Genomic DNA, 12,569 nt, shown 5'->3' with positions numbered 1-12,569 from the left:
GAGTACCCAGAACTGAACCTCGTGGAACACCACTGGTGACAGGCCTTCAGTCCAAAATGCAACTCTTGCCAACCACTCTCTGTCTCCTACCATTAAGCCAATTACGTATCTAACTGGCAAGCTCGCCCAGAATCTCATTGAATGACAAAGAATGAAAGGGTGAAAATGTTCACTATCGAACAAGTGGTTAGGATCCGAAATGCCTTGCCCATGTGTACAAAACAGCTTTCTCTTAAGGCACAGTGGTGGTATCCCTACTGCAGGACAAGAAGACCCAGTTTCAAGTTCCATCTGCTCCAGAGGTGTGTGGTAACATCTCTGAACAGATTAATTGGAAAAATGGGTTAACTAAAAATGTTTTTCAATAGGGAACTGGAATAAACACCTGATGCAAAAATTTGAAATTGGGAGGAGAGTCAAGTCTAGTAACAAAAACAGAAGTTGCTGGACAAGTTCCGCAGGTGTGACAGTATCTGAGAAGAAAAAGTCAGAGTAAATGTTTCGGGTCCAGTGACCCTTCCTCAGAACAGCAGTGTAGAGACCAGTGCCAGCTCTAAATGATAGTGACAAGATGTATCTACATTTTCAGCAAAAACCCAACATTTTCATTACATACAATTAATCTAAGTGAGGAAACTCATGACAAAAGTTTTTTTTAGTTTTACTGAAGCTAATGGCAAGATTGCTCCAACTTTAAGAGAGAATCAGAATTTGGGGCTTCTTCACTACTGGATATATTTTAGTTCTAACAAGGTGAGCAACATACAGTCAGTTCTGCTACAACTGCTATAGAAAATTGTGCCACAGAAATAACAGGGCCTACGGGAAAAGCAGGGTTAGGGACTATCAACCAAAAAAAAATCACTCAAAATCACTTAAAAATCACTCCAAAACATAATGCAAAGGATAATACTGTTTGAATAAATGTTTATTTCACATCTAATAATGAAGTAAATTTAACATCATACCTTAAAAAATGTCAAGATGACTTGATGGGGGAAGGTGGTTTTGAGGCTGCTGTTGTTAATGCAGGGGTTGAGGGTTACCATCATCAACACCTTCAGGTGCAGTTGTAGTTGCAGGGTTGGGGTGAAAAATAGTTAATTCAGAAATGGCAGGCTGTGGTTCATTGTTTCTTGGGGGTTGCTTAAAAAAGACATCCAGTTTTTGCTGCTTTGCTCTTCTTCTTTCAATAAGAAGCTGTTCCATAGGGTGTCAAATAAGATCTCATTCCATAAACCACTACCCTGCTGTATTCTGCATTATAATTGTTGAACTCTAACAGCTACAAGTGTCTCTCAATTTCCCTCAGGATAGAAGACAAAACGAAGTGGAAAGGCCTTCTGGTGCTGCATCCTGGACTACTTCATCTCGAGCTTCCACTTCCCCCTCAGCAACAAGTTGTTGCAGATCTGCTGTAGACAAGTCTTCATTGTGGGACTCAAGCAGCTCTTCAACAGCCTCATTCCCCACTTCTTCAAACCCAACTTGCTCTGCATGATTAACACAATGTTGTTTGATACCTGGACGCTCCTCTGATGGATCAAAGCCTTTAAACTCTTGAAAAAAAACCATGGGAGAAGCTTCTGCCAAACTGCACACAAGCAGTCCTTGCATCAACCCAAGCCTCCACAATAATGTCAATTACATTCTTGATGTTAAAGCTCTTTAAAAATTGAAGATCACTGTCCTTATCCTGCCCAGTGGCTGCAATCAGCCTCTTAAATATGCACCTTAAATAATAAGCTAATAATAAAGAAAATGATCATGTGATGTTGATGCATACTCTTCCCTGCACCAACGGAATCGCATTATAGCCAACACAAGTTCGTGTTTGAGAAATAGCTTTCCCCTATCTGTCAGTCACATTATAGCCAATTTGTGTTCCCAGAACACGCTTTATAGTAGAACAGACTGCGCGCTAACTTCTGTTGTACTGCCAATTTGTTTCAGCATGTGGACCCATTTTTCATATGACTGCACATATACACACAGTAATCTAAAGACACTGACGTGGACACAACCTGCACAGAAATATCTGGGTTACATGTAGTTAGCTTATGATGCTATACAAATCAATTTGGCAGTTTGTTCAGACACCATAATATTTGTCCATATAAAGGTGAGAACTATAATATAATTATTTTAGAAGTGCACATAAAGTTACAAATCTACTCAATAAATCTGGATTAAAAATATAAAAGGTTTAAAATTACAGCAAAATGTTTGATGGATACTGTGAAGGAAATAGCCTAAAACAACTATGTGGCCATTTTGGGAATTCAAGAACCTGCAACTGCCAAATATTGATGATTATTCTCTCAATGCATATCTTGTTCTAATCCTGCGATCAATAAATGAAGAAATGTAACACTATCTTTTAAATGGTATTGACCAACTGTGTTTTCTGTCCTTCATGCAATAGCAAACCTATGTTAAGCAGTGTTTTAAAACATTTTCTGGAGATAGCTCCAGAAAGCAACAAAATAGAAAAGGAGTAGATTTTGATTCAGCCACTACAAATATATAAGTCACAAACTTGTCAAATGTTTTTCTTAATACCAATGTACACAGTTAGCTATCCTTCACAGGACCAAAACTGGCAGTTTTCTCTAAAAGGCATAATCCTCTTGATGTACATATCTCATTATGAAATATTTATCCAGTTCAAAGCACATAATTAATATTGCATTTGCTTGTCCTACCCATTTTTAAAAAAAATGACAGAACCCAATACGATAAAGTGTAAAACAAAATTACACAACTTCAAAGCACAAATTTTGCAAAATATACCAGACTAAACAATATAGAAAAAATGAAAAGATGAAATATGAGGAAGACCATAATGCAGCCATACCTCCCAAAAGCTATCACTGGGTGCTTCAATCACAACTGATTCATCATATGACATGGTTGTGTTTAGAGTGTGTTCCAGATCTGACAGTTAGCGATCTTCCAAAGCTGCAAAAATTGTGAAAAATAAGTATTAGTGGAAACATTAGAATTTAATAAAGTAATAAAATGTGAGGCTGGATGAACACAGCAGGCCAAGCAGCATCTCAGGAGCACAAAAGCTGACGTTTCGGGCCTAGACCCTTCATGAAGGGTCCCTGGATGAAGGGTCTAGGCCTGAAACGTCAGCTTTTGTGCTCCTGAGATGCTGCTTGGCCTGCTGTGTTCATCCAGCCTTACATTTTATTATCTTGGAATTCTCCAGCATCTGCAGTTCCCATTATCTCTGAATTTAATAAAGTAATTACTTTCCCCCAATACTTTCCTAGCATTAGTTTTCTAACTGAGACGTTCATCATTTAAGCAAAGTTGGAGCTACTTAAGCAATAAGATATAGGAACCAAATCAGGCAATTCAGCCCATTGAGTCTTCTCCATCAAAAGTAAACAAAGGTGGGAGCATTCTGCTGTAAATATATTAGGTGGGCCTTGACTGTGCTGTCATTTACGTGGAAATCAAAGACCAACTTATGGCGGTTACATGCAGCAAAACGCAGGAAATACACACACTTTTATTGTCCTTAAGGAAAATCACTGCAGGTACAAATTGTTATGCATAACCAAACAAATTTCATCACCAATACTGGAACCTGTATCAGTACAGTGCAGTACTGACATTCGCAGCCAAAGACAAAACAGAGAGATTGAGTTTAAGATTACCTTGCTCGTTTCTCAATTCAGAGACAATAATGGAAACATGCATGACTATGTTTTCCATTGATGGTGAAATGAAGACAAAATGGAGATCAGGCATAATGCAGTTTTGGGATGCTCTGTGATCTAGACTAGAAGAATAGGAAAGAAGTCTTCAGACCATCAAGGCTGAAAAATGTCTCATTTTGCTTCAGCAGTCCAAACAGGGCTGGATAGAGTGTCGTTTGAATAAAGAAAATTAATAAAGAATTCGAGATATCGCCACCAACCACATCTTTCTTCCCCTTTCATTCTCAGCATTCCACTGGGATTATTACTTTCGCGACACACTGGTGCATTCCTCCATCATGCCTAAAACCTCCTTACTTACTCTCTCATGGCACCTTTTCATACAAGCATACAAGGGCAAATATTGCTTGCCCTTTCACCACCTCTTTCGTCAAACAGACCTTCCACAAGAAGTAGTGTTTTAATCATACTTTATTCAAACTAGTCTACGATATTAGAGATAATGGGAACTGCAGATGCTGGAGATTCCAAGATAATAAAATGTGAGGCTGGATGAACACAGCAGGCCAAGCAGCATCTCAGAAGCACAAAAGCTGACGTTTCGGGCCTAGACCCTTCATCAGAGAGGGGTGAAGGGTCTAGGCCCGAAACGTCAGCTTTTGTGCTCCTGAGATGCTGCTTGGCCTGCTGTGTTCATCCAGCCTCACATTTTATTATCTTAGTCTACGATATTTGCTGCTCACAATACAGTTTCCCACATATCAGCAAGACCAAATGCATGCTGTGCTGCATCCCCACTTAAAATCAAGGGCACTTTCAATTGTGTATGTGGCATCAAGGAACTCTATCAAAACTGGAATCAATGGGAATTAGGTGGATGGGAGAGGGGGAGAGGGCGGCGGTGTTGGTGGGGCAGGGAGGGAGGACTCTATTAGCTAGAATCATAGCTAGCACAAGATTGAGGTAGTGGAGGTCCTAGTTCCAAGATACATTTACAGGAGCTGCACAGATGATGTCATAAACCCAACTCGGAAATTTATCTCTGGTCCTTCAGTGTTATTAGGTCAAACTCATGGAACTCCCTTCCCAACAGCAGAGTGGGATTTGTACAGCAAATGAACTTTAGTGGGTTCAAGAAGGTAGCTCACCAGCACCTTCTCAAAAGCGTCTAGGGATAGCCAATAAATGCTGGTCTAGCAAGCAACATCTATATCCCATGACAAAATAAAACAATTTGAGGCTGCAAAAGCTGGGGTTCTGTCCTCTGAATTTACTCTTCACTTGGAGTGTTAAATCAGCTTTGTCTCTCAATGTATTTCCTTCAACTTCAGCAAGAGGGAGTTAGACTCCAGGACATATAACTTAGGCCTGTAGGCTCTAATTAGTCCCTGACTGAAAAGGAAGAAAATCCAGTTAAAGACGTTACGTTTTCTCCACAACAGTCTAAAATACATTTCTAGAATTCTTTTGCAAATTTCTTCAGATATGCCAAGAGTCCAAGTGAAACAGCTCAAAATATTCCCTCATCAAAGGGACTAGGCGCTGAGTTTGGTGATTATTTGATACAGAAGATCAGGTGACAATTTAAATTTCAAGTAAACACATCTATTGTAAGACAGCATGTGATTTTGGTTATACAAACAGTAGGAAATGTAAAGCCAAATAATATCCTAAAAACGTGCCAGTTCTTATTTCTACAGAAGAATTTGAATTTTAACCCCTATTTGATACAAATACAAGACTTTAAAACAAAGATATTCAAACATCAAGCAATATTATGTTGATTTCCAATCGCAAGAGTTCCATTAGGTCCTGAAAGAGTCTGAAGCAAATATATTTTTAATCAACCTGTTCAGACACCTTATGGCATACCTCTGAAGCAGGTGAACATGGAACTCGGACTTTCTGGTCCAAGTCTGAAACGCAGCTGACTGATTTCTCTTCTAATGAATTGAATAATTTAAGTTGAGATACTTAGAATGAAATTTTTTGTGTTGTAAAATTGAAAAGGTGGCGTCAAAGACAGTCCCATTCCATCAATAATAGGCCATCCCTCATATTAGGTCAGAGGGTCTTCCCATTGTAATTACGGTGCCCATTCAATTTCCCAGAATTTTTTAAAGATTCATTCTTAAAGCTGGGAAACAATCACACTAATCAATCTTTTAGATCAATATACCATGTACAATAATACTAAGACTTGGTACACAGCATTCCTTTTTCAGATTATGGTGTTACTTATCTGAAGCGGCACTGCATGCTAGTTATAGTTATCATCACAAAAGATCCTTAGCAGACTGGCTTTTAAGTGTGTGTAATCTTTATCAGCCATTTCACATTATTGTAAAGGGAGTTGGCCATGTCCTGCTTGCTTTAGGTTTTACTGACCAGTAACTTTTAATTCATTTCTCACAACTATATTTTTCCCTTATTCCTTCACAATTTGACGGAAAAGTCCAAAATTGAGGGGTCTTGACCATGTAGTTAAAGAAAAACTATTCTTATGTGCGGAAGAGGTACCCAGTGGGTACCAAGTAAGGATTACTGGCAAAAGAACCAGCAGTGGTATAAGGAAATACGTTTCCATTCGGAGGGAGTTTAAGATCTGCAACACTACATTAGAGTATGGTAGATGCCAATCAAATGGAGCTTTCAAAAGGGCATTATCTAAGCATCAGATAACAAAATAATTGCAGAGCTATAGGGAAAGGACAGTGGAGTGAAATTAGCAGAGTTATTCTTGCTAAGAACAAATGTAGACATGTTGGGCCAAAGGGCATCGTTCCCTCCATTCCATAATTCTACAAATGTGGCAAGTATGCAAGAGATTGAACTATAACAGCACATTTCACATCTGTAAGGCATGGTAAAGTACTTTAGAGACAATTAATTATTTCCAAAACATTGTCATTGTTGTACAGGCTGAAGTGGCAAGCAATTTGTACACAGTCTCACAAACAAGAATGATCTAAATAACCAGTTAACCTGTTTTGAATGAAACTGTGGGAGTCTCCTCTGCTTTCTGCTTCAACTTGTATCAGAAGATCTTTTATCTCACAGGTCTTCAGTTTAAAGTCTCATCCAAAGGTCAAGATTAGTTATATGGTAAGAATTAAAATAGTAGGAGATAACGTTGAAATACATAGGACAATTGAATTAAATGAGTAACAAATTAACAACTGATATGGGATAGTACTCGTTATTACAGGCCTTAATGGATTATTTTATGAAACACATACAAACAATTGGACATATTTTTATTGGAGAAATGAAGCATAGGGACGACAAGACAGATTTTCAACATAATTCAACACATGCAAGAGCTGAAAGGAAACAACCACTACTTTCGGCAAGAAGCAGAGTTAGAGCACACAAATATTAACTTCATACAACCAGTAGCTAAACTACAGATTAAAAAAGCTCTTTTGTCCTTCCCAAGTCATTTGTAACCCACTAAATGTTTGCTGAGAGGTATTACACATAGAAACGATATTAAATACTTGACTTGCCCCTCATTTGTGGGGCAAATTTCAGGGTTCCTTGAAGTTGCATATCAACAAGCGATATATATAGGTAGAGATAACAAGGTGTAGAGCTGGATGAACACAGCAGGCCAGGCAGCATCAGAGGAGCAGGAAAGCTGACATTTTGGATCTGGACACAGATTTCTGAAGAAGGGTCCAGACCGGAAACATCAGCTTTCCTGCTTCTCTGATGCTGCCTGGCCTGCTGTGTTCATCCAGCTCTACACTTTGTTATCTCAGACTCCAGCATCCACAGTTCCTACTATCTCTGATACATATAGGTAGGAAGCTTTTGATAAATTAAGTGGTATGTACTGTATGTTGGGCAGATAGATATTTTCTAACAAATTAAAATAAAACACAAATCGCTGGAAATCTGAAATAAAAACAGAAACAGAAAATGTGAGAGAATCAGTAAGACTGACAAGGATCAGATGGAGTAGCTGCAAGAGGAGCAAAAAGAAAACTCAGTTATAGATCAAATATTTTAACTCATGCAAAGCCTATGAATACCACTCTGCTCCATTACATAAAACTGTGGCAAGCAACAAAAGCTAATCATACAAGTATAAACTGTATTCAATCTTAACATCTTAACTATCTTCTGAATTGTTCTGTTTCTACCCAATCATTTCATGAAAACTTTGTTGAACTTTTTCATATGCAAATAACGTAGAAGCTTTCTTAGTTAAATAAACAGCATTATTTGTTGAATATGTTGGTGTTCCATATATCAGCAATAGGAGACTCTCCAGAAAAGCAGTTACAAGTTACACCGACGTGAACTAAAAGAATGGAGTTAAGTGTTACAGATGAGCGAAGGCAACTCTTGAGGCACTATATAAAGCCAATAATTTCAGAATCTTTTCTGCAAAAATATTTCAACTAAAAAGTATCATTTACGGAAGAATATTTCACAAACACTCATATCCTTTGTTTACAATCATGACAACTGTACGGAAATTACCATGTCAGTTACATATGAAATTATTATGATGAAAACACCGTGTCCTTTCTCCCTGAAAAACTTGCTGGAAACATATCCCTTTAGAAAGAAATGACAACTGAAAATTGCACAAAAAAAGCTTAGAGTTAATAGGGTTCAGATTTATATTCCTCTTGTTTCTGGCCTAACACCAGCAATGACTAAGGAATACCAGCTCATTAGTATGCTGCATTACCAAAAATGGAGATAAGTACCTTACAGCACTTCAGCAGGCAGTTTTGTCTTAAAAAAGTAATTCATGAGCAAAATCAAATACATTTACTGTGGTCTGTCTGTATGTTAAGAATGCAAGCTTGATAACCTAGGAAATTACAAAATATATGTAAAAATTACATTTCTTTCAGTTCACTAAATATCATCTAAACCAATATATGGGGTGATGAAAATTACTCTGACTTTGATACTTAGTGCTGGATTTTTTTTAAGCTAAATAATTTTTCTGCAGGGAAGGAAACAAAAAGTCATTCTGTAAACAGCAATTGCATTTACAACTTCACGCTCAACATTTTCAACACAATTTACTCAGAGAAAATAGGATTAAAAAAAAGGAATATCAGAGATTACTTCCAGGATGTTAGGGTACTAGTATTCGATTGGGTGGAGGAGTCACATCCTCACCTTCCTTCAGCAATCTTTCTGCACACATGCCTGTCTCCCCAGCCCTACCCACGTGCTCTGCAGTGGCACCAACTTTCCAAATGAAACATTCTTAGGAAATCAAATAATGGACAGAAAAGCTTAGAGAACAATGTGCACCCTTTTCCTTTTCCATTTATCCCCATTCTCGGGAGGGGGAAAAATATGGTCTGCATATTTTTACATAAATATTTTTTAAAATGCTATACAGTGTGTTGCAGACATTCCTTAGTGTTCATTAGGAAGATATGTTATTTCTCCTCAAGGTCATTCTGGTATACATATCTTAAGACATACCAAAGCTTTAAAAAAGAAACCTGTTCACTACTAATATTGCAGAATAGATGACAGGTAATACCAGATAATAGATAAATATTTCCTATACGATAACCATGATTATTGCATACTGCTCTTGAAATTTCACAATAGTTTGTTTCAATCCTAAGCTTAATATGTTCACTTCAGCTACATGGAGGCTTCTCTCATTGAGATTACTAATTTAGTACTGAATGAGGAGCAAGTTTTAGTTCAAACAGACTCAGAAGAAACTTAGTTTAGAAATGATATCATGCACACAAAGTTTCATTCTAAACAAAATGTCAGCATTTTGACTTTGATCACACTAATCTGAGACTAATATGCAGTCAAAATTTTAAACAGTAGGCAAACTTTAAAATACAAAAAGTGAACCATCAGACAAAGATGAAGAACAGAGAATATATATAATAAGAGAATACTGAAAATGTTTTGAAGCAGTTCAGAATGTAACATGGAAGTGTCACTTCACCTGACGAAGGAGCAGCACTTTGAAAGCTTGCAATTTCAAATAGACATGTGGGACTATAAACAACAACAGGAACAAAAACAAAGTTGCTGGAAAAGCTCAGCAGGTCTGGCAGCATCTGTGGGGGAGAAAACAAGAGTTAACGTTTCGGGTCTGGTGACCCTTCCTCAGAACTATGTTGGATTATAACTTGGTGTTGTGTGACTTCTGCCTGTGTCCACCCCAGTTCAACACTGGCACCTTCACATCAAACTTTAAATATTCTAAAATAGCAAACATTACAACTTGAGACCTACGCAACTTGAATGTTCAACATGTCCCCATAAAGCAAATTCCACTCAATATGAGTGTATAATAATACCTGTAAATTTACATGTAAATAAATATACAAAATATGTAAATATTTCCTCTATACACCACGTTGCATTCTGAACTGCTTCAAAACATTTCCAACATTCTCTTCCCATCATATATATTCTCTGCAAAGCACACTGACCAAAGGGTTCAAAGGTTTCCAGTCCCTCAGTATACTGTGGCTGAAAGGCCTTAGACAATGACCCTTCCCCATTGCACCTCGATCCCAGATTCCCCAAGCTATCGGGCATCCTTCAACATGTGGTTTGGACCTTAAGATCTGCTAGTCTCGAACACTAGTTGAGGACATCTCCTTGTACTGGAAGATCAGCAAGTTTCATGCACTCCCTTTCACCAAGTTCTTGGTCCTCTGTGGTCTGGCCTGCTGTGTTCATCCGGCGCTACACCTTATTATTGCCATCTGTTTTCAGACTGTTGCACATTTCAAAATGAGGCAAGTCAAGTTTCTTTCTCTCAAGAACACCTTGAGGACAACTATCATGTGAAGGAGGGAGGGCCAGAGATGGGGTATGTGTGTAAGAGCAGTAAAGAAACTTAAGAGACTTCAGGTATTTAGGAAGGATCTAATTGGATGGGCTTTTCACACCCAGCCAAATTACGTCTTGGTACTTATTTGTAAGTTCCGGCAATGAGGCATTCTTCCAAATATATGTTTCACTGAAGTAACACTTTGCAAATTTAGATTTTGCATTCAAGAAATTTACCATTAACTAGGAACACATTACTATCATGAGATAACAAGGTGTAGAGCTGGATGAACACAGCAGACCAAGCAGCATCAGAGGAGCAGGGAAGCTGACGTTTCTGGCCTAGATCCTTTTTCAGAAATGGGGGAGGGGAAGAGGATTCTTAAATAAATAGGGAGAGATGGGGAGGTGGGTAGAAGATGGATAGAGGAGTAGATAGGTGGAGACGAGACAGACAGGTCAAAGAGCCAGTAAAGGTGAGTGTAGGTGGGGAGTTCAGGAGGGGATAGGTCAGTCCAGGGAGGACGGACAGGTCAAGGGGGCGGGATGAGGCGAGTAAGGTAGGAGATAGAGGTGGGACGAGCGGACAGATTAGGGAGGCAGGGACAAGCTGGGTGGTTGGGGGAGGGGAGATTTTGAAGCTTGTGAAATCCACATTGATACCATTTGCCTGCAGGGTTCCCAAGCGAAATATGAGGAGCTGTTCCTGTAACCTTCAGGAGGCCCAGGATGGATATGTCGTTAAAGGAGTGGGAGGGGGAGTCGAAATGGTTCACGACCAGGAGGTGCAGTTGTTTAGTGCGAACCGAGTGTAGGTGTTCCGTAAAGCGATCTCCAACCCTCCGCTTGGTTTCCCCAATGTAGAGAAGGCCACACCTGGAACAGCAGATACAGTATACCTCATTAGCAGACGTGTAGGTAAACATCTGCTTGATCTGGAAAGTCTTCTTGGGGCCTGGGATAGGGGTAAGGTAGGGGAAGTGAAGGGGCAGGTGTAGTATTCCTGTGGTTGCAGGGAAAAGTGCCAGGTGTGGTGGGGTTGGAGGGGAGTGCGGAGCAGACAAGGGAGTCACGGAGAGAGTGCACCCTTACTGAAAGCAGATAAGGGTGAGGAGGGAAAAATGTCTTTGGTGGATCTGGAGGTTGGTGGGGTGGTACGTAAAGACGAGGGGGATTCTGTTTTGGCTGATATTGTGGGGAGGGGGTGTGAGAGATGAGTTGCAGGAAATGTGGGAGACATGGTCGAGGGTGTTCTCGACCACTGAGGGTGGGATAAGTTGCAGTCCTTGAAAAACAAGGACATCTGAGATGTTTGGGAGTGGAATGCATCATCCTGGGCGCAGATGTGGCGGAGGCAAAGGAACTGGGAATAGCGGATGGCATTTTTGCTGGAAGGTGGGAGGGAGGAGGTGTATTCTAGGTAGCTATGGGAGTCAATAGGCTTGAAATGGATATGCCTCCTCCCTAATCCCCATCCCAGGCCCCAAGAAGACCTTCCATGTCAAGCAGATGTTCACCTGCACATCTGCTAATGTATCTGCTGTTCCAGATGTGGCCTCCTCTACATTGGGGAAACCAAGCGGAGGCTTGGGGACCACATCTGCTTTGTGGCCCATACATGGCATCACTTTACTCGGAATTACGTGTGACAGAAAAACTTTATACCCCACAGCTTTAAAAGATCTCTACTGAAAGACATTGCTTTAATGACTGAAGGCAATACAAACTGTAAAATAATCTTATTTAAAAGGTCAGAATGTAAAAACAAGAGACATATACAGGCCTACAAAAGATTGTTTAAAAAAGTCAACACATGAAGATTTTAAAAATTTTATTAATTATTTAATAAGAATTTATTATGCATTCTGTCAGAATTTCAGAAACATTCTTCGATTCTATTTTGTATCAGGAATTCTCTGCAAATTTGCTGCTAGGGATGGATAAATTGTTGTTTCATTTCACTCCAAAGCTAATGTTTAAACTTAAAGCCCTGTTTGAAACTAAAATCTGTACAAACAAAAATACTGTCATTTTATAATTTTGGTTGCGTTACAAGAGGTGTAATTAACAAGTTACTTTGTGCGCAACTGCATCCCAAACAAA

The 12,569-nt window shown here is 39.2% G+C and overlaps 1 protein-coding gene across 3 annotated transcripts in view; it reads right to left on the bottom strand.

Moving 5' to 3' along the window:
* LOC125460821 (protein kinase C and casein kinase substrate in neurons protein 2-like) overlaps positions 1–12,569 on the bottom strand; it is a 98,891-nt gene that overhangs the window by 41,509 nt on the left and 44,813 nt on the right. For all 3 annotated transcript variants that reach the window (XM_048548842.2, XM_048548844.2, XM_059652398.1), the window contains exon 2: positions 2,858–2,961. In XM_048548842.2, coding sequence (XP_048404799.1) covers positions 2,858–2,911 — 54 coding nt within the window. In that variant the 5' untranslated portion in view covers positions 2,912–2,961. The remainder of the gene's footprint in view (positions 1–2,857; positions 2,962–12,569) is intronic.

This window comes from Stegostoma tigrinum, chromosome 18 (genome assembly GCF_030684315.1).
Source record: "Stegostoma tigrinum isolate sSteTig4 chromosome 18, sSteTig4.hap1, whole genome shotgun sequence".
NCBI classification, from domain to species: Eukaryota; Metazoa; Chordata; class Chondrichthyes; order Orectolobiformes; family Stegostomatidae; genus Stegostoma; species Stegostoma tigrinum.
The sequence above is the reverse complement of the archived record's forward strand: the minus strand, read 5'-3'. Positions and strand labels throughout refer to the sequence as shown.